General features: G+C 38.7%; 2 protein-coding genes across 2 annotated transcripts in view; one reads left to right on the forward strand and one right to left on the reverse strand.

Annotated features, from left to right (window-relative positions):
• Positions 1-23,443, reverse strand: part of LOC139994172 (uncharacterized) — a 243,828-nt gene that overhangs the window by 28,820 nt on the left and 191,565 nt on the right. The gene's annotated exons all lie outside the window — the stretch shown is intronic.
• Positions 7,615-10,379, forward strand: LOC139994409 (cilia-and flagella-associated protein 96). The gene is made up of 4 exons (XM_072017020.1): positions 7,615-7,684; positions 7,754-7,944; positions 8,556-8,829; positions 9,857-10,379. Exons 1-4 carry the CDS (start codon positions 7,615-7,617, stop codon positions 10,240-10,242), a joined length of 921 nt encoding a protein of 306 aa, XP_071873121.1. The 3' UTR covers positions 10,243-10,379.

The raw sequence follows: 23,443 nt of genomic DNA on the forward strand, positions 1-23,443 counted from the left end.
CAATAAGGATCTGTACACATCTGGCTGCCATTTTGCCCGCGGTGTGTGGCCTGGTTTAGGTAGAGAGTCGGCCGACGTAACGTTGATTATGTCGTAAATGATCGTACAGGATCGACACGAAAGAAAACTGCACATAATGGAGTGTTTGCGAATTAAATTTTCATGGTCACGGATATAACATTCGGCGTTGTCCCGCAGAATCCGGTAAAAGAACACGTTATGATCGGTAGTATCGCCGCGTTTGACATTCCTTTAATTAATTACTTTGCTAATGAAATTTTTTATTGCGGGTCGCGATACCGTATTATGATTGAAGTCGTTCCGACCGTTTAAGAGTGGCCCGGGTGGCTTTACCGACGAACAGAAATGTTTTTGTTCCGGTTAAACTCACGATGCTCAACGAAACTTTAAGCTTCCTTGGGAAACTGTTCTTAGGGAAAACCGTTACACGAGAAACCCGGCAAAGTTGCTTAAGTAACTAAAGAAAATTCTTCGCTGGTGTACTCAGCCTTCTAATGCAGACAGAATTTGCCACAGAGTTAATTCCAAATACCAGTATTTAGCAGGATTCTTTTAAAATAAGTAGAATTATACATATACGAAGATTCAGACCAATTAGCTAAAATCTTATATCTTGGAATATCTCGCACGCTATTTCTGGAAATTGTGATTAAAAATTCGACATTATACGACGATTATTTAATTGTAAATAATTGTAAATGACTTCACGATAATCTAACTCTAATTGTCTTTAACATTTTACTTTGCTTCGATTTCTTTCTCTCCATCGATAAATACGTATATCTGATAGTTTTATGCATTTCTGCGAAAAAAAGTACAAAAATGCACAGAATGCTTACAATGCGCAAAGATATTTAACGTAGAATATTCCCTGTAATTTCTGACGAGCGAAACAAATTTCGGTACAATTCAGATTCGAAATATTTCAACGATATTTGGTGTATTTCTTTGCTTATATTTATAGAAATATGTATATATATAAAAACCCGTAAACAAATGATAAATAACAGTATTCGTTAAAAATGCTCGGTTTCATAAATAGTTACTAAATTTCTGCGTTACATCGAAGTACAACGAAATTGGATACAAAAGAAACGAGTTGTGCGAAACGTCAAAGGAACACGAGGGAAAACGATCGGCATCGAGAAATCTCTCCTGACTGGAAAAACAGAGACAACCTCCATTCATTTTTTGTCAGATCGTGTTGGAAGCAGCGTTTCGGTATTCTCCAGGGAATTCTCCTCCTCCACCGCGACGTTCTTCCTTTCGGACTAATGAGATCGAATCAGGCCAAGGTATGTTCGCAGAGACCGATAGCGAGGATCGAACTGCGCTTCCTTAATTTCGTTATCCTGCGATGAACGCATATATCAAAGAGGTCGCGTTCGTGACAAACTTCTTGATTATCCACGGGTGTACTCGCCATGGGGTGAAACGAATGGCACACGGTCGCGAAAAACAGAAAACTAACGCGGAATTAACGACCATTTGCAAACTTCGATACGCGGCACAAATCTAATCGCATCGATCTTTTTTCGTATTGGTTGCACGGTTTTGTTCGAGTTTCGTCATAGACACGAAATGAAATCAGAGAAACATTGTAGTTAGAATTCTAAATGCCGACGAAATCTCGTTTCCTCTAACCTCGAGCACATTGTCGGCTCATCGTTAACAAATCACAGATCGATATTAATACTTTTGCGTCTAATGACGCACACGTTGCGTCATCCATCCTTTTCGAAATAATTTTCCATTGGAGGAAAAATCCGAATAAATCTCTTCGCACGTCTCCGGTATAATTCTTACTATAGTGCTAATAGATTCACGTCATTTTTCATTCTAATCATTCTTAGCCTTTTTATAGTTATTTTTACGTTTGTCAAGATGAATGTTATCTAGCCACAACGAACGGTCTCTGGTTTCTATTGAGACGCGAAACTGTTAATTATTACAAGTTTCGCGATATTTGTCTCCCCGTTACTCTTTATTCTAAAATAATTACAAGTATGGTGAAATAATTACGATAATAGTTTAGGTGCTTGCTGCTCTAAGCGTTGTCGTTATCGTTAATGAAATGTAAAAATCTCTTAATTCGAAACTTGATTTTTTCGATCACGCTCGTGGCAAGAATCAGGCCACAGAAGAGATTACTCGCTTGACATTGTAATAAGTAGAAAAAAAATAAAAAAGGAAGAAGAGAGTAGCAGGGGCAGCGAGAAAGAAAAGAATAAAAAATGAGCTGAATATCGAGAATGGGAAAGGGCAAACAGTATCTACGCGTTCGGGACTTTTAAATTACCTATCTTCCGGTGTAGCCGGCCTCCAGATAAAGGGGATGACCTGAAACTCTCGTTAACGCATTAATCTTTTCTGGATCCTCGCGTTTCTAGTCATTTTTTGCACGACTCACACGGATTCACGGCACAGAAAATGATTTTCAGCCCTCGCCTCCGCTTGACGATTCCACTGCGCCCGAGCAAACTAATTGCCTCCTAATCGCGTTCGTGCGAGTCCAGGCAGCTAATAATTCTTTTTTCACAAAATCGTCCAAATGATTTTACGACGCTTTTACGAAAAAGTCGACGAGATACGAGGTATATTTAAAAATATGGAGTCCGGGTAGAAAACCATACTATTTACTAAATATTATAACAAGTACTGTACTTGGGACGTTCTATATATTTTTACATCTTCCAACTTCCTATAAAGGCAGAAAAATCCGCAGTCAAGGCGTAACCTACATTTGATGCATTTATCTCGCGATTTTCGTTGTAATCCTCGCAGCTGGGATGGCGATCGTTGCTCTGATGCTGTATGATCGGGATTATTCGAATAATCGTTTTATTTTCTGATGCCAAGGCAATTAATTCTTTATTATTACTTTATAACTAATAATAACAAGCGGACGATGTATATCCATTTACCCTGAGGAAGTGACACGTATAACAGTAAATACCAAAGTCAATTTAGAAAGTAACGTTTGTAATGTTTCTTTCCTCTACTTACGTACACGTACTTTACATTTTTTCCCGAATACATTTTCTCAAACTTCTAATTATCGTCTTTGAACCTTCGAATCAATGTACAAAACACACTCGTCCGCTTCGGACATGCCGACATCAATCGGAAACCAACTTCTTCAAGTTCGCACGAAGTACTATAGTTCCCTGGAACTTGTTCCGTGTTCCAAGGTGGAGCAAGTTGGACCGCAGCAACGCGGGAATATTCCTTGACCGGAGCGTCACCTGTCAGACCTTATCCCTCTGAGAAGCACCTTAAAAGAAACGACAGAGTGGCCGCGATCCTATCCATTTGCAAATTAAACGACCACGTCCTTGATTTCAATCCGTGAAACCCAATCTCAGCTTCCCTATTGTATCCGGGACTTAAGCCCGGCAACTAGGCGTTTAATCTTAATCGATCTCTCGAAAGGCAGATATATATCCGTGTCGTTTTCTCCTTTTCCTCCTTCTCCGGTAACTTGGCTTCCTTTCAGGAGAGACCGTCTCCATTCCGCTTCCTTTTTCCGACACCTTCTTTTCCGATCTCACCCAACTCTCCTCTCATCTTCCGCCATCCACCGATTTCCAACTCGAGAGTCGAACCCTCTCTCTCTCTCTCTCTCTCTCTCTCTCGCTTTCTCTCCCACACTCTGTTCATCTTCCGTTGGTCTCCTTAAAGCTGGGCGTCGTTCCCTTTTGCCTCGTCTTATCTTAATGGTTCGCCCCGGCAATCGAAAGTTTAGTTATTATCGCAGCCGTTGTCGCTCCGGTTCCGCGAGCCGACTGCAGCCGGATCCCATGAAAATATGGCTGCAGATAGGGTGCAGGAAATTGCTGGTACGACGCGTACCCGATTCCGCGGTGGAGCAACCGATCCTCCGAGAGATTCGCTCCGGGAACGATCTGCAGCTACGCTGAAAAGGAAAGTTGTATTGTCGCCTCTCTGGATAATGGAGTTCCCCGCTTCCGCGAACTTTATCGCCAACCTACGGCTACGGCATCGTGATGCGCTTTACAGTTAACGACGTTTCAAGGGATTTCGTTTCGATTCGGCTGGGTTTTGTGGTTTCGCCATGTTCCAATTTTTGGGAATATTTCATCACAATTTGACATTTGCTTTGTAATACCACCGATCGAGACACATAGACGAACGTATTATAGCGAATAAGTATAGTGAGTCACTATAGGGAATCCTTATATGTTGGAATACAATATACACACAGGCATTTGAACAGGACACTTACATTGGTCATACTCGTTACTGTATAGAGAGTGGGGCTCAAAATATTTAAGGGATCATGGGTCGCTACCTACGTCTAGTTTGAGTAACTGGCCAACGATCAACGGTACTTGCATACGTTGTTGATTATATCACTCGCTCATATACATTTGGTTCTGTAGTTCTGTTTAATAAACATCACTGAATATTATTTCAACACAAACATTGTGTCTTCCACAGATTATTAATCTTAACTTTAAGATTAAATTCTAACATTATAGAGAGTTATTATAGCGCGTCATACGGTGGAATAGCGAGCGTAGAGTTGAACGGTAGCATTGAGCGAGCGATGATAACGACCGGCGTACACTATCTCTGTACTTGTATTTAAAGTGATTTTAATATGCTCTGACTATTACAATTTTATCATTCGTCTCTTTAATAAACCAACGAGTATAAGAAATTACCTCAGGTTAATGATACGAAGCTTGTAACACCAGAGATCAGTAGACCGCGAATGTCGACGTAAATTTATATTTCAATGACCACAGCTAATCGTAATGAGATTTTCAATGTAGGATTTGATTAACGATTCGACGAAATTTCGAACGTTGTGGATATCTCGGAGAAAGTTAGGGAAATATGTAAAGTATTTCTTTGAAAATATCCTAATTTGTAAAACTACTTTCTGTTTGTCTACAGCACTACGCAAACATCCTAAATCCGAAAACTGCATGTACGCAACACACGTGCCGCTATACGATCAACGAAACGTAGCGATAAAGTTGCACCATTCGCTCTACGTAACAGCAATTTACGAATTAACGCCTCGACTCCGATTCAACAATTTGAAAGTGGATTGAGAAAAACTTAAGCGAGACGTTATGCGCAGAGAGCTTGCGTTTCCACGGATTCATAACGCAACCTCGGCTGGCACTGCTTTAGAATATTCGTTAACGAATAATTCGTTTGTGAAACTTAAAGTAACAACCGTGCGCGTGTTTTGGCTCGGTTGTAAATTCCGTGCGCGGAGTTTTACTCGGTGTGCTCCATTTCGCGCTTAATGCGCTAATTTTCGCTGCATCCGAATGCACGTCCGTATGTTTCACGCTCGCGTGTAAACACACGTCCGCTTTATCCGGCATAGCTTCGCCATTACATCTGTTTGCCTGCAACTTAGCGCAGTAACCTTAGTTACGTCTGAGAGCGTGTACACGTGCGCGAGAACGCGACCAGACCGAGTGGACTGTAAATCGTCGGGGAACATGGGACGAGACAGCGTCTTTTTGCCGAATGTCTGTGTACAGTCTGCTGCCGACTACCGCCAGTGAATTTGCGATAGCGCGATAGTCGAACACGAATTGCCTCGCCGAAATAAAGCTACATTTAAATTGCTATTTAGGTCACAGGAGAAAAATATGGTAAATATAATCAATCCGAATTTTACAGACAATGTTTATCCTTTGAATATATTAGTTTCTTTCGTTTTATGAGGAAATAATAGACGCACAAGGTCTTTCGTTTTATATTATTTCGTCGAATTACGTACGATCCATTTTGTTCTGCTGAGATAAACACCGCGACATTTCACAGGCTTGGTTTCACGTTTGTACGAAGGTGCACTGTTGTAAAAAACACGTTTGCGAAAGAAAGACACTTTCCGGACAACCCAATAGAAAGTTTTCTAGAAGAGATAATTTCAAGATTGAACGATCGAATGGAAATTGTCGTTGCTATTTGTATGGCGGAGATACTAGCTAAAAATTAATACTCGAAAAAATGTAATCTTTCCATTTCACCATGTCTAACTTCGATTTAATGGAAATTTTTCTAAAAGTGAATATCTGCGAACGTAAACTTCGATTTTGAGGTTCAAAGTTAACGTTGCCGATAATGGTAGAAGATTTACGGTAACGAAACTTATTCCACCGATTCAGCTTGTTCTTGGTGGAAGGATTATTCCATTTCCACGAAGGAAAACTCTTGTCCTGAATAATTATGCGAATCGTAGGTTGGAAAGTACACTGTCTGTCTGGTCTATGTATATAAATCATGCGCAAGCAGATAAACGGTGTTCACAAACAACGCGGTAATGAAATGTTTCCACCATTACCATTGCGAATGGTAACATCTCGTCTGGCAACATCAACTCATTAAGAACAACTCATTACCGTGAAGAGACCGGTTAGGAACGTTTCATCAGTGGCGAAAACGTTTTCTTGCCTATTCAGTTATCCGAAGCCGAGGAATCTCAAGAACGACGAATGTCTGTCACGAAGTAGCATCGATTCCGTGACTGCTTGTAAACCAGAGCGAAGATTTTCCAAGGATTGCGAGGATTTGCAATTACATCGGTGTTCGTCGAAAGGATTTTCATTCACGCGAAATGTGTCGAACGTCAGCAAGCGAGAATCGAGTTGATACGAGCCAAGTTTTATCCCAGATTCGAAAGTTTTTCGGTTCCACAGACTTAATAAATCTTATTTTATCGATGGAAGATGGCTTAGAAAAATTTGTTTGCTATTTTTATTGCTTACGGTGTTAGTAGCGCGCGTTCGAATAATTTGTCGAACCATTCTATGCGATGTATGTCGGATTCAATAATTTTTCGTTATCTTGAAAAATTTGTTATACTTTGATTATCGATGCTACGAAGTAGACGAACAAGCGTCGATAATAGTTTTGATCGAGTCTTTGTACGTAGGAAACGAATTGAAAAGACTCGATACATTCGTACTCATTTCATTTACAACACATTGCTACTCGTCTTAGCTTTTACCTTTCAATTTTACGTACTTCCTATGTATATCGTCGGTAGTTCTATTTGTTTGATTTATAGGTATAGTCGCGTTTTATAGAACGATCTCTTGTTTTATTTCTTTTTTGTATTGATCGATATGTCGGTAAAGAGGATAACAGTTTTAAACAAGCTGAACTTTGAATCCTTCTAGGGCCAATGTCTCCATAAATCTAGTATTTCGCGATGAATAAAATATTGACTGCGAGAAAAAGTGCCGAATGTATCAAGCACAGTTATCGAAAACCGTGTTTTGCTTCAATTTTCCTAAAAATCGACGAAACAAAGTCCTAAGGACTCTAAAACACTCTTTTCTCTTTTTCAAGATATTTGAAGGACAACTCGTAAGTGCCTAAATGAAATATGATTTAAAGATGATGCTGGTAAAAAAGACATTTTCTTCAAAAACTTTCCCATAAAAAGATCTTCCGACGTTGAAAATTGAATTGTCAACGAATTTGTCGTTTGTTCGGACAATTGACGCTCAGGATCATACGAAAATCAGATAAAATTTCAGGTTATTCGTATTTCAGATACGAAATAAAATAAGTTAAAGTATCAAATCGGATACAACAATGGAGAAAAGGAGATACATATTGGAACCTTTGGGCAAACGATTTGGAAAAACGGATCTCGATAGAATAGGTAAAGTATACTTCGTCGATGGATGAGAACTTCCTTTACTCGCTGATACTTCTGTTTTATTTTCCGAAGGGTATTTCCACGATCCATCCCCGGCACCCTTCGACAAGTACGAGGGAATTCCTGTGAAATTTCGCGAAGGTATTGAAAAAGGACCTCAAATGCTGGCGGGGCCATCGACTGATCTATTTGAGGAGAAATTCGTGCGAATTTTTGATGGAGAGGCATTGCACGAGCCATGGCGCATCGAAGCGAAAGAACAGGTAATCACACGGTGTAATTGGGTCGAATTCGTTCATCGCTGGCAGCGTTGTCTTTCTCCACGTGTGTGGCATCTGTAGTCATTTTGAAATTGAAAAATCTAAAATTTCTTACGCAATTCTGCGAATTGTAAATCCACATTTGAAACTATTAGGTTGTCCGAAAAGTGTTTTTCTTCTTTTTTTTTTTTTTTTACAGACACGTCTTTTACAACGACGTATCTTTGTACAAACACGAAACCTAATCTGTCGAACGTTGCAATCTTTATCTTGATAGAACAAAATGGATCATAGGTAATTCGATAAAATAATCTAAAACGGAAAATATCGCGCATCCATTATTTTCTTGTAAAACGAAAGAAACTTTTCGGACGACCTAATATATTAAAATCATGGAGGAATATCACAAAGTGCAACTAGATATCGTTTCAATTCGAAATTGAAGAATCTAAAATCACAGAATTAATTTTCTATCGGTTGGAATTTACAGTTGTATTGAAACTTTAAACATGGAAAACGTTGAAACGTTAAATATGGAAGTTTGAAGAGTCTTACTTTTGCAGTTCTAGCAACAATGCTAAAGAAGCCAACCTGATACATCCACCGTTTCGCAGTTGGAACGTGATAAGGCAAAAATCGGGGGAATTCTGTTGCCACCCTCTCCTGCCAAGAAACATTCCACGCCTGGCGATTATCATGGATGTTTCGAGAAAGTAACTTACTTCAGAACTGCGCCAGAAGAACGTAAAAAGGAAGGACAGAGACCCGAACTGCCGAACGTGAAGATTAAACCCAATCCTCTCGGTGGTCCAGGATATGCCAACATTTGTTTGAATCCCTTTCCATCGTATTCCTACGATCCTTATGACCCGCCGCAAGAACGCGTAGGTAATGGATTTTATTTTCCAATAGACTATTTTGAAAATTCATGCGCACTGTAACGAAACGTGTCTGCCACGATTGTACTGGTACAGTTTGACACGAATGTGAAAAAAAATGTGCTTATATTTTATTATCACATTGCGAATTTTATGGAGTTTTTTATAAGACACTTGGAAGTTGCAAAATGCACGAAACGAACTCGATTCGCAGAAATATATGAAATATCCAAAGTGTAACATGGGTTATGATGTTTAGCGGCTAAAACAAACTTCCATGTAGGTTTCGTTATTTAAATTGGATTCATAAAATTACGAATTTGCATAAATATCCGCACTCTACTTATTACGGTGCAAATGAAATTTCAAAATTTCGTGCAACAGATACTTTCAAGTAAACGTTTCAAATACGTTGGTGAACGAGCGTATGCTACAGCGTCAGATTATTTTCTAATTTTTGTATTTGCCACGTCGGTCTCGCTTCTTATTCCTTATTTTTTGTTCGTTGCTCGTCCCTGGCAGCGGTAGACAAGACAGACAATATTATCGAGGTAATATACAGAAGGCTTCTAACGCGGAAGAAGATTGGAGACCCACGTTCACCCTCGTTTTCGCTTCTTTTTTTCCTCTTTTTGGCAGCATTTTGTTTCCCAAGCCGGTGCAACTAATTACATTTTTGTCGTAAGAGAGGAAAGAAAATGAAAGCTAGCTACGCTTAGACGGCTGTTTTCTTTCTCCTCGCTCTTTTACCGTGTTCTATGCGAGCTTTCAAACTTCTGTCGAGACTAATTTAAAAGGAAAAGAAAGAGGTCTTCAAACACGCAAAATTAACTAAACCGGTGGTTTTCGCTCGCTTAATTATTATTAGCCTGGTAGATTAATTATGTACCGGCCGCTCTGTGGCGTGTCACGCCGAATAAAGAAGCTTCCTAAAAATACTACGTCGTGTTCCACGCGCGTTCAAAAAGGAAAAAATGATTTATTGCTTTATATTAATTAATGTTCTTTCCTACGTTAATTACTTTTAAACGCAACAGCGCAACCGGGTCGATTTCTGAATGCCAGCGCGCCACTGGATTATTTTCCGCCGAATCCTTACCAGGACAAGGATTTTGGACCTACTTACGTACGACCGGTTGATCGCACGCCCAAAATAATAGGCCCTGGTGTTCTTTACGTTCCATTCCCAAAGAAACCCGGTGGAAATCACTCTGGTTGCTTCCACAAATTCCCGTCGTATTCTAGCGAGCCGTACGACAAAGTTATCAAGGAAACGCGGAAACCTGTTAGTACGTTTGTCAGTGGCGGGCCACCGCGGCGAGCCAAGTATACTGCTAGTATAATTGATCAAGTAACCAGAACGTCTTGCAACGCGACGAATTATATGGATTACAAGCCACAAGTTTATCCCTTGAACAAATAGGAATCCTCGCTTCGTCATTTATTATTTTCAAGGGATTTCGTTGGGAAACAATGCTTTATAACGCGCGTGTACTTTTCTATAATTTGTATACTTTTTAATAAAACAATAGTACGAATTATCCAGTGGGCAGTGTATTGAATTTTAAAATCGCTTTTCTGCAAAGGACAGAAGCTATGACTTGTCATAGTTTGTCCCCTTCAATTCGTTCAACTGTACTTTTATTCACCGATTACTTCCTCCACCCTCTCCTTTTAAACCGTTGAAACGCTAAAGAAAAAGTCCTTAAGACGAACGATTATTACCTACGCTACATTCTTCCGCTAATACACACATTTACATCCTTAATAGACCAACGAGAGCAATTATATTGCTCGCCACTTCACTCGACTGCTCGCAACACTCGCGTGCTTTTCAGCTGAAGCAGCAGTGCAAAGGGAACAATTACCGCGAGACCACTAAGAACACGTGTAACACGGTTACTCCTGGTTCTGTCCTCCTTTCTTTTCTTTCTCTCTCTCTCTCTCTCTCTCTCTCTCTCTTTCGCTCTCCCTGCCTCTCTCTGTCTTCGTTAGTATACGCGTTTAACAGCTTACACGCATGCAAATCGCGGGACAGTTGAAAACGGTGGACACGTGGTAAATACGAAGACGGAGCTACTACGTGTCTACGTACAGGAGACGGCTCTTCCAAAGCGAATCACTCCACCACGTCTGAACTTACTAATGAAATTCTAACGAACTTGCCATGCCGCGGAGTCCACTTGCGGCAGTCTCAATTAAACGTTCTTGGCAAACATCGCGTAACAGCACGACAGCCTCGTTGCGTCACTTAAACGCTCGCTAACACGTTGCTAAGATCATGTGTTTCACTGTCTGTGATTAAGTCTATGGCTAAACTAACGCTTCCATCAACTGTTATTCCCGCGAATGCAACGATCCGAAGGCTAAAATATTCGCAACGAATTGCACTCTTGCTCCTAAGCGTCGAGCATATTACAATTTCGAAGGAAATACTGGCTTTTTCAAATGAATATTTTATATATCGTAACGTTATTCTTTTGCAGTATCGAAGCCTAGTTAATTTTATTTTCAAATGACAGTTGAATTTGTTATAGTCTTGTCTCTTAGGAAAGTACGAGAAATAAGCATAGCGTAAGCGCGGATAATTGACGGAAAATTAAGCAACGAACCACGAAATCCCGTGAAGCATCGATGATACGACGAGACGCCGAGTCTACGATGCTAGCGAAACAAGAGCGAAACAAATTTCCGTTGATCCTTCCAGCCACGTACACGAAATCGCATTATGAATACCGATGGACTCGTGTTTTCCAGCTTTTGTTCCTCTTAGTTCTCCTCTATTTTTATCTTTATTTCGACGAGAAGATAGAAAGAGATACGTAAAGGATTTCGCCCTCGTTGTATCGGAAGATTAATTCTGCTACAGATACGAGGGACGTAATTTGAAACTTTTGCTTCATTAGCAAATTTTGGATTACGTGTGAGGAAATTGTAATGACGGGAACAGCTGGTAATAGAAAGATATCTCGTGCTAATAAATAAGTGTCGATAAGTCTGCAGCATTCGACGTGATGTTATGGAGAAACATGAAATGCGGCGCATTTTAAGTAATAAAAGTTAACACAACTATACATATTGTAGCATCGTGGACAAATGGCCTAGGAAATATCGGGTGAACCATAAACAATGTCGCGAGCCGAGGGCCCATCAATGTGTCGTCGGTCCTTCGGTCAAATAATTACGCGGAAAAAAGGTCTACCTCGGCATAGCCACGGATAGTTGCGGAAGTGTCGGAAGACAGCGAAGATAGTGTCGGAGCTATGAGAAAAGACAAAGGGATGCTTAAGAGAGAAAGACGAATTAACAGTCAGTCGTGAGTTGAGAAGTCAGAGAATGTGGTCAGCGTTGTGAGAATGTGGAAAGAGAGCGTTGGAATCGTGGTGATGAGAGTCGTAAATTAACTATTTAATTGCCTTAGTTATAGCACATTACTGTATTTAGTTCGCGTTGAATGACCATCGTTTCCAATTTAATCCATTTGAAATAAATAATAATAAAATGCTACAATATTCAATGATAAATGTTCGATGTAAATGTTCTTCTTTCTTTCGCAAATGAATATCATTCGGTTGAGTATAACGAAATAAATCGACCCTAGTCAGTGATCTATAGTTAAACGAATTATTTCTCTCCACGATTAATTCAGTACAAACTTCAGGTTGACGTGGAATATAATGGAATCCGACAGAGCCGAAGCAATCGAGCAATCACAGACTCTTAAAACGCGCGAAAGGAGGACGAAGAGCGAGAGAACAGAGGGGTAGAATATTCTTGCATCGGGCTGCAATAAGCGTTTTCGCTCGGGCGGCAGCCTGAAAAATTTTCAAGTGGGCGTTTGCTGGCAGGCAAAAAATGGCGTCAGGTAGGTATGATTCCACGAGATTTATTCCGTGGCTGAAGTCGGCCATTTCTCCGTGCCGTGTCGTTGCGCCGGTATTAAACATTCCAAGCATTGCGATACCTTCCACCACTACTATCCTCCGTCTTCTCAACCTCGATACACACCCTACACGATGCGTATACAACATTCGACCAACACCACACAAATCCACGCGATCATCTATGTACTTACACGTATTTATACGCGCGTGTACGTATAGGGCGTTAAAAAAGGAGGGTGGTATTTATAACATGCGATTCTAGACACCGACACGACGAGGAAAATCGAGGTATAAAAATTATTGAGAAGCTGATTTTTCAAGTTGCGAACAAGTCAATCGTATTAGGTTGTCCGAGAAGTGTCTTTCTTCTACAGACACGTCTTTTACAACGATGCATCTTTGTACAAACATAAAACCTAATCTGTCGAACGTTGTGATCTTTATTTTGATAGAACAAAATGGATCATAGGTAATTCGATAAAATAATCTAAAACGGAAAATGTTGTGCATCCATTTCTTCCTTGTAGAACGAAAGAAACTTTTCGGACGACCTAATATTACGATAGAATTACAGTGGAAGTAGTACGAGTCGATGAATCAGCCGACAGACGTTTCTTTCTATTTTACTTACACCTCGTGCTTCTCATAACTCTAGTAATTGGAACTATTGAGATATGTATAATTTCATGTGCTAGACTAGGTTAGATGCGTAGTAGTGACACTTGTATGTGAATGAGCGTGTGGAAGTATGTGTGTGCGTGGTGTCTCGAAAACAAACGCATGTAAACTGTTCAGTCGGTTAACAGTCGGATATGGAAGAAAGTGCTGAGCCGCGTGCAAGTGTGTATCGATGAATATCTTTGAAATCGTTTATCAAATAAATATATAATTATTCTAATATAAATTCCAAGTGTAAATTTAGTGTTCCTATACCATTATTTCGGCTATTAAGATCCAAAATTCTCAACATATACCATATACGATGTTGACGTCGAATGAGAAACGATATATTTTGATCTTCATCCTTTATAATTATTATTGAGATATAATTTTGTGTGCTGGACTAGATTAGCCGTGTGTAGTGACACACGTATGCGAATATGAGCGTGCACAGCGTCTGGAAAAACAGACGAATGCAACTGTTCCGTTAGCGGTGTGGTATGGAAGATGCTGAGACAAAGAAAGTGCTGAGACGCGTGCAAGTGTGTATCGATGAATATCTTTGAAATCGTTTATCAAATAAATATATAATTATTCTAATATAAATTCCAAGTGTAAATTTAGTGTTCCTATACCATTATTTCGGCTATTAAGATCCAAAATTCTCAACAGGAACATTTACGAAAGGCGAGCTTAACGTCACAAGCGGAACTTGTTAAAGCTTATAACGATTATTGTTTGGTTTAAATTTTAATTTCGACAAAGATCAAAGAATATAAAACGAATAAAGAATTCATACGAATATGTATTATATATGTATTAACGGTGAATTTCTCTTCCAATTTTTATATCTACCACGGCTCACGACCGTTACTTTTTAATCAATCCTGTCACGCGCGTTATTCAATTTTCCCCTGTAATTCCAAATTTCAATCGAGACTTTAAGAAAATATTCGCGAGCTTCGCGTCCAATTCGTACGACGCTTTGCCAATCAGATCAAGCGATAAAATGACTCTCCTGACTCGTACGAATACATTTTATACAAATTTTTTCCTAGTTACCTCGCGCGTTTAACCATCTAAACGAATTATCACGTCTTATGACAAAAAGTGCCCTGATATTTACGAACGATGTACATAAATATCGATCGCTTATTTTTATACACCCTATATATGGAAGTACAAACGCAACGACTGTGGCTGTGCCTGAGTTTCTTCACGGGTTAGTAAGAGGAACGCGCCAAGAATAGGAGCATCGCGAGGCAAAAGCAAAGAGGATCGAAAAATATGCGAGTTCGACGAATCCAGTGAAATCTCTCGGAGTAGTCTTGCTCAGCCGGCAAACCTCTATCCTAGTAAACCGAGGAGATGCTTTGCGGAAGTACACCGGAAACGACGCAGCATATGCCGCTCTCTAAACGTCGACATCTTTACGACGAGATTTCGGGTTTTACCCCGAGACTGTTAATGTTTCCTACATGTTTTGCTTGCTTTATTCTTTTATTCTATTTCCTATCGTCTCGGATTGTAAAAAATGAAACGAAGATTTCACAGCGTAGGTTAATCGACGATGAAATAAATGCGCAGAAAATGAATGACATTGAAATACAAATACATATAACGTTAAACAAAATACTACGATACTCTAAATAAGTTACCTACTGATACATATATGTGCGAGAAGTATAAGAAATTTCTTTATTTAAGTTTCTATAACTAAATTACACGCGAATGAAAGTTATCAAATTTATTTGAATCGAGGAAACGTTCTGTATCGCTGCGAAGGTAGCGGATCAGCGTCGTGTTAATAAAACCGAATAAAACTTGAGCGAAGGCAGAGAGTTCCCATCGAGACAGGTTCATTCGTCAGAAGAACGAGGCGAAGTAAATTTTTCGCGGGGCATACGATCGCAAAACAACGCTAAGGGGATCATCGTGATAAACGATATCCTTTTTAGCAAGGCTTCCCGATCAGGAATCCCGCGGGATCGTTCAGCAGAAAATTCCATTTCCCGTAAATTGTAAAGGCAGCTCGCCGCAGCGAGCAAACGTAGAAGACCGCTAGGGATATAATAATTCCACGCACGGCCATTTTTCCAGCTCAGCGAGGCCGAACTGCAAATTATTAAACATCCTCCTGCTCGTTTTCCCCTCACCGGGCCCTTCTACCGGTTATTATCGACTAACGATATTATTCATCGCTTCGAAGCGCGTACCGCCGGTCTTATAATTAAGGCCAACGAGATTAAAGTGACATTCTCCTCTCTGCTAAATTGTCTCGCTTCCGCGTTCCGGCCGAACGATGAAAAATAAGGAAACGCACGAAAGCGAATATGAAACGAGGCCAGGAATAACTCTGCCCGTCTTAAAACGTGCTTCTCTTCATCGACCAGTTATTTTTGTCTCTCCTTTTGTTTTTTGTTTTTTTTTTTTTTTTTCTTCTTTTTGGAAATCGAAAGCTCGTGACCCCCTCTTTGAGCAGGGATTTACTTTCAGCTCCGCGGACGCATTGTTCGTTCGTGGAAACGCTCGGAAGCTCTTAGAAAATGGCGGGCATGCTTGAATTTCACGTGATCGATCGTGTTCCGACATGGTTTATTGGAAACACGGCATTTCGTGAGTGCAATGCTAGGCAGATCATTTCTGGCATCCTTGCTACTTTCACGATCTCTTCGACTAATGTAATAAATAATAACGAAATTTGCAAGTCGTAACGGTACGTGCCACGATACGAACGAATTACCTTACGTGACTAAGTAATAGCTTTGGCTGATTGTTTGCAAACGAAACAAACGAGATTCTAGTAGCGAAACCGGTCGAAAGATAATTAATTAATTAATTAAGATGTTTGAGCAATGCGTAGTTTTGTTGTTGTAAAAATTAATTGGCGATACGTATATCGTATACGTAGAACAACGTAAAAACGCGTTGACACGTTTACGCTTGTTATTTTCTTCTAATAAATAAACTTATGGAGGTGGATAATTAAAAGTATCAAATGTATTCGTATAAAAAAGCGAATGGTGGATGATATTTCAGTAAATAAGGTAAGAAAAATAATACGTACTGTACGTAATTGAAAGGTAAATGACAGAGAGGGAAAAGAGTTGCAAAGGAGCGACAAAGTTGAGGAAATAATTGGACTAAGAAACGAGGAAGATAATCAACGCGTGGTATCCGTACGAGGATAAGACAATGGACAAAGAACTGCGAAGGTCCAACAAATAAAAGGTGGAAGATAACGAGCGGGGGGAACAATCGAGAATATTCGTAATTTAATGGAAAGAAAGCCATTAAAGAACAAAGAAATCGCGGTACAAACAAAATGTAACGTAAAGCAAGAAAGATCTTTATCGAAATATAACGAAAAGATTTAATTTCACGATTTAAGATCGCGATGTAACGAATTCTTTTAAAGCATTGTAAATAATCGTTATAAAAAATAATCGCACACGGAGTTACGCGGAGCGATGAAAGAGGCTTGAAGAGAGAAAAAACGAGGTCGAAGAAAACGTAGAAAGAGATCGGAAGAGAGAATGGAAATGGAAGGCTCGGAGAGTTTGAAACGAAAGAAGAGGGCAGGTTTCAACGCGAAAGCTGCCGTAAAGCCAGCCGTTTCAACGAATGTTAGGAATATCAATCTCCACGGGCTAAAACCAACATACATATCGTAAGAATGGGTTGAATGAGGATCAACTGGGGCTTGCAAGAGTATCGAATATCCGCGAAATATCCTGCTTATTATCAGGTAAACTGAAAACGAGACGCGGTTCGTCGATTCATGCGGCGCGGCTCGCCTGTCGATTAACTCAAAAAGCACTTGCTGCGAAGTAATTCCTTCATAAATGTTAAACGTCTCTTTCCATTCGACGATTTTACCGAAAAGACGATCGAGGCAGCCTCAACTATAATAATCATAAAATACCGATGGTAGGAAGATAAAAATTACTCGAAAACGTGCATCAGTGTATCTGGAATTACCTCCCATAAAGCAACATTTACAAACATTTTTTGTAACGTATAATAATCACCAATGAATGAATTGCGAGAGAAGCGTACGATAAAATAATTTTTTAAGCTAAATTAAAACAATTTACCTTACGTAGCGTATAACGAGATTAATTTTGAAAGTAACTGTAGGTAGAAAAATCGAATGTCTCTCTTTATATATATATTTATGGTATTAATGCCTGATACTAATCTCGTTAAAAGTACGGCAACGCGGTGTATTTCAATTTTATTCACTCTCATATGGATAATTGTGTAACAACATCGTTCTGAAAGACAGGGTCGTTGATCTACATATCGGCTGGAACGTGTTATATTAAGCAACTATCATTTTTAAAAGGGTTCTAATGGAGTATATTTCTTTCACAAAAAAAAAAATACCAGGTTCCTCGTAGTAATATAGGAATATTGTCGATGCTTCTTCTCCTCTCGTTAATTATTTACCGGCAAATTCAATCAACCGGAAGTGATATCCGCTTTTAACAATTTCAATCGCTTTAGCTCGATAAAGAATGTCTCTTTTTAATATGAAAAACCAATTTTCGGCAAAGCCTTCGTCAATTTTTCATCGATGCTTCGATATTTTTAATTTTATTAGCTCCTCGATGAAATTTCTATAAATTGAGTTCATACAAATTATTACTCTTCGATTTAGTTCGACATTTTTTTCGTTCAAAATTTATCTCGAAAGGTGACTGCAATGATATCTGGAATGAATGTAAAATTTACCATTTGATGTCCAAAGAAAAGTAGCGTTATGTATTATTGAAAATACGTACATTATAGAAAAATTGTTCGCTGATCGACATTGATAACTCGCGCGTTAAGAGCATAATTGCGCCCTCTGCGAAACGGAAATAGCAGCTTAAAACAAATTTACATTCGCGGATATAACTACACGAAAGAGAGCCAGGAGTTGCGGGATACAATTTCCGGATGCATATCGTACAGCACACCGTGCGTAGTTATTGTCCCCTCGACAGTTATCCGATCATTTTATCGGGCTATGCTAGAATGGTTTATATAAAATAATGTCCGAGAAAACCGCTCCAAATGACTGGCCACTGAACGCGAGTCCATTGAAAAACCGTTCGAAACATTTTTTCCCCATTCGTCGAAGCTGCTCCATGCGCTATAAATTGCATTCCAGCCGTTCTTTTACGCAAATTGTGGAGAGAGAGAAATGGAGATAAACGAGGAGATGGCTACGGAGTTTTTGCGGACGGTATGGAGAAATTTAATGGAGAATTTCCGAGGAAAAATTGGTACTAAGAAACTGCAAAAGAGTTTGCAGCAGTCGAGAGGATAAACTGAAATTATGAATTCTAACGAGGAGTCGAGCGATACCGAACAATTTTTACCATCACGGCTACTGGGAATTATTAAAAATCTTGTTCGTTGCGATTAAACGAAGCGGAAAAGAGAAGAGAAATTATTCTCGAACGATGCGTTATAAATTTCGAATAATTTATGGTCAGTGAACTATGGGTAAACGAATTTTTCTATAAATACAACTACGAACCTCTAAATAGAAATTAATTTGTTTCGTTGCTTAAATATTAGAAGGAGAATACTCTGTATTTATTTATTTGTGCATTTAGATTCGTTATAAGCGTATAAAAATGAGCGTGAAAAAGTGTCGAGGGAGCGTAACCGATTCAGCGGAATGTAAAAATTGAAATATTTTCAATAAAAGTTTTATAATCGTCGGTACATTTATTTCGTAAAATACGTCGCTGCAAAGAGGATACTGTGCAAGGCAAATAAAGAGTGATAAGTATACTTTGTGCAATACCAAAGGATGGTGCCGTATATTTTTCCTCTTATTCCTTTTAAATCAATTTATCGTTACGGCTTAGAGGAGACAATGTTTCCGAGACAACTGCTGTCATATCAAACTGTCGTTTTCTGGGAAATATTACGTTCGATTATCCGGAACTTTAAAGAGCCAAAGAAAAAAGCTTGCTATATCTGAGGAGATTCTTCAAAATATCGAAGACTCGATGGAAATAGAAGCAGGAGGCAACATTAATATAGAAATTTATTAATACGCAACTTTTAATTCTCTTGCGATTTGAATAATTCTAATATTGCACGCCATGCCATAAACCGTGTAATTTTCCTGCATCCTGTTAAATTATGCCCTTTACGACCATCAAATCCGTCAATCAAATCCGAAATTTCCAATAATTATAGACAATATGTGTCAATCTGAAGATTTCGTCCATCGGCAAATCCATAAATTAAAATATAATTATAACATATGAATTATAATATAATATGGTTCAATCAGGAACATTGAAATAGATATGAAGTACACCAACGGACGAATACCACGATGACTAGCATTACGGAAAGCTAAAAGATTCCTCATACATTTTTCATAGCATAAGAACAATAAGAGACAAGCAGACATTCACAATGCATATGTAAAACATACAGAACATGCATATGCAACGACAAACAGTAGGGCACCGGAAACGTGAAACAATACTCAACCTACCGCAGGGACTGCGGGTCAGCCAAGACCAACCGAAAACCGCAAGATACGACTTCAACCACCTAGAACCCGCAGAAGAAGCTTCAGACATATCCAGAAGCGTGAAATATGCATCAGAAACCAGAGAGTCATGCGAGATGCCTTGGACTGCCACGGAAGCTGCGGGACATAGTATTAAAGCACCCCGGAGTACTGGCTCTTTGACATGTGTATTCTTGAAATCATGAAGATCCAGTCAAAGTGTCAAGGTGCACGGCGACGCTCGTAACTCTTCGATCGCGCTGATTGGCGATACATTGCAAAGAATTGAAAAAGAAAACAAAGGAACGAATTGAAGAAAATGTTTCGTTTGGGGTCTTCTAATGGACTAAAGCACTCTACGGTCGATCAGCTCTATCGAAGTAGCAGATTCTTCTATTAGGATAGCGGCCTGTCAATTTACATACTGAGGACCAGGTCGAAAATTATATACGTAAAGGCAAATAGTAGAACGAGTGCCTGTAAGAATTACCAATAGCGAAAATGACGATAGAATATTGGAAATAATGAAAACGGTGACTAAAGTTTGCCTAACGTGGCCTAAGGTAGTCCAAGGTATTGTGTTCAATCGTTGTCCGTTTGATACGATAAATTTTCAGGCTTACAGAGGGGAAACGTTGTGTATAATGGTCAGCATAATGAATACAAGTAATTCTCTGATTGTTCTAGATAATATTTCGTCAGCAATGAAAGCAGGATGGTAAATGGAACAATCAGGAGCATCGATGAGTTTTAATCGGTGTGATCGGACTAGCGCAGCGTACAGGGACTCGAAAGAACGCGATCAATGCGTTATACGATTTTCAGTTCTGCATTCGTTTTACACAACAGCAAACAATTGTGTACGCCGATTGGATAAAAGAAAACATTTACTTGTTTTTTGCCACGTTATTTTCTCGCGATGCGGGTCTCTCCCGTGAAAAGAATGTGTTTATAACTGTGGGAATTGCATTTATCCAACGGTCTAGTTCGTAAAAGAATTTTGTTTAAACTGTATTAAGCGAAACTGGAGGATTTCTTAAAATATTTTTGAAGGTTTTTTATTTGTTGCGTCTGTCTGTGCAAAAGATAAATGTCGATATTTGTCGAATCAATTACAAGGTGATAATTACGAGTATCTGGAAGAAATGCTTACGCCCTTCTGTTGCCGGAACGTTCTTCAGGAGACAATGAATTCAATTGTCTTGAGAATGTTTCCGTCTTAAACGAGCCGTAGATTTACTCCACTTGTCCGCCCACTCGCTTCTCCTCTCTTCTTCTTCCGTCTGCTGTACCTTCAAGCTGACAGTGATAAACCGGGTGTCTCACTTCTCTCAATATTGCTTAGGTAAATACCAAGACACTATCTACGTTTTCACGTTCGATAACTTTATTTAAAAGAAAGAAAGCGTCTTGAATTAATATTTAAATCAGTTTTACTTCTTATTACAAAATACTATTGATCTTTGAGAGAAGTTTCAAGTTTTGCTTCGGTGATACAGTTTAACAGAAAGTTTCAACAGCTCCAACATTCGAGTAAGGGCACTGATCGTAAAAAATCTAAAAAGATATGCGTTATTAAACGAAAAGCTGCATTGGATTTACTTTTACGGTGCAGTAACTTAACAAATATTATTTTCATTTAATCTGAGAGAGTATACAGTTGGAATAGTGACAAAAATACGAACTATCTGGGGGTTGCACATATGTTCTTTCTTCCATTCAATGTAATTTCTCGTTTATTCGATGGAATTTTCAATTTTTCGTTATAAAGGAACCAGCGCGTACTCCAGGATTTGCATTTGCATTCGTTTCTTCATCAGAATTCCTCGATATTTAATCGTCTATGAAAGAGCAAGAACCTTAACGAATGTTTTCAATTCAAGAAAACTGTCGCTTGCTTTCACATTAGCAATTAAACGTCAAAGACGTTATGTAAGATATCAATTTATACCTCTTTCTGCAAATGATTTAATGTTTTACAGGACAGATATATTGAAAGCGGACATTGAATGAAAATTTTAATTAACCGTTACTATTAAATTTATGAATAGAATGGCTATAAAATTTGTTGCATGTAATACCATCGTAAGCAAGTATATATCTCGCCTTCTTTCCCATTTTCTAAAAGAAAAAAAAAAAAGAAAAAAATATTTGCGAAAAGAAATGCAAAATAATTACTTTCTTTATCAGCTGCGTCCAAACGAAAAACATTAAATCTAAATGGATTCATAAAAGTCGATATTTTAAACAGAAAGAGCCGTTTGTCGATATCAGATTTTCCATAAGTTGGCTTATAGATCGTCCAACGGCCTTGCTTTTATTTCACTCTCAATTCACATTCGTTAGAGAAATTCAATTTACATAATAGAATTTATACACTCGAATATAATACTTTAACCAATATTACTAATATTGTTATTTTTAATGCGAAAATTGCTCTCATCTATCGTGTAATAAACCACGTATTTTCATTACGATACGATGATATAAGACGTTATTGTAAAAGTAAAGACTATTATTTATATATGTGAGTAAATTTTCTTTACGATACGAATTCTATTTGCAATTTAAAAGCAACGTGATTCTACGCGGTTTGTTTGGTTTACTCTTTCAAGTTTCCTTCGGCAGCTTGTTCCGTTTGCCTTGCGGATGCAATGGCAAACCCAGGCTGTGGTCTGTTCCAATAGCTTGCAAATACGTACGCAAATATGTTCACTTTCTATCAGAGGTGCAGACTGCTGCGACAATAATTTCGATAATCGTAATATCGGTTTGTCCACTTAATGAGGATCAAAGGAAATCCATACAGATCGGTACAATTACATTTTCCTGGGCATTTATACGTTTATCTCTCAAGTTTCTTCTTTGTTCTTTTCTTTTACAATTGCAAACTATCTTTCTGCCAAATGTTTTTCGTTGCAGATGTTGTTTATACTTCATTGAACAGCAATTAAAAAATAATCAAGAAATTTATATTAGTTACTGGCGTAAGGTAATCTGCGTATAGAAAGAAGTTAAACGTGTGAAAAATATACGAATGTAATAAAGATGTGAAAACTGGAAATTCAGTAAAAGTTATTTGTTGACTAACATTGATATTTGGTAGTTTGATCATTTAATTAAGAAATACAAATAATTGAAGAGGAGTCTAATATCCTCAACATTGATGAAGATAAATTTAATTAAAAGATAATAATTCAGAGAGAATCTGAGACTCCCGGTATCGATGAAGAGAAACAACAATATCGAACCGTATTAAAAGTTTGTATAAATTGAACTATTTCAAAAACGGTGTGATCATTATTCATTCAAATTTGCATATCTTTTCCAAATCGAACTGTTAGAGAAAATTAATAATCGGAAAGTTATATAGATAAAAGGTTTCGTGCACCATTCTTCGTCTAGGTCAAGAATTCTCGCGGGAAGTCATCCAACTGTAATTACTTAGCGAGTTTTGGTTCTCCATAGCTCTGCACTTACATTTCGCTCTTTTTCCTTCTCTTATTTCATTTTTCGTTTAGTCGCGTACAAACTGGCAGGCAGTCGCGTTT

The sequence above is a fragment of the Bombus fervidus genome, chromosome 14 (assembly GCF_041682495.2).
Source record: "Bombus fervidus isolate BK054 chromosome 14, iyBomFerv1, whole genome shotgun sequence".
Lineage (NCBI taxonomy): Eukaryota > Metazoa > Arthropoda > Insecta > Hymenoptera > Apidae > Bombus > Bombus fervidus.

Coding starts and splice junctions, on each gene's coding strand:
- LOC139994409 (XM_072017020.1), top strand. CDS start 7,615: ATGGAGAAAAGGAGATACATATTGGAACCTTTGGGCAAACGATTTGGA. Junction 7,685..7,753: donor AACGGATCTCGATAGAATAG/GTAAAGTATACT, acceptor TATTTTCCGAAG/GGTATTTCCACGATCCATCC. Junction 7,945..8,555: donor GCATCGAAGCGAAAGAACAG/GTAATCACACGG, acceptor ACCGTTTCGCAG/TTGGAACGTGATAAGGCAAA.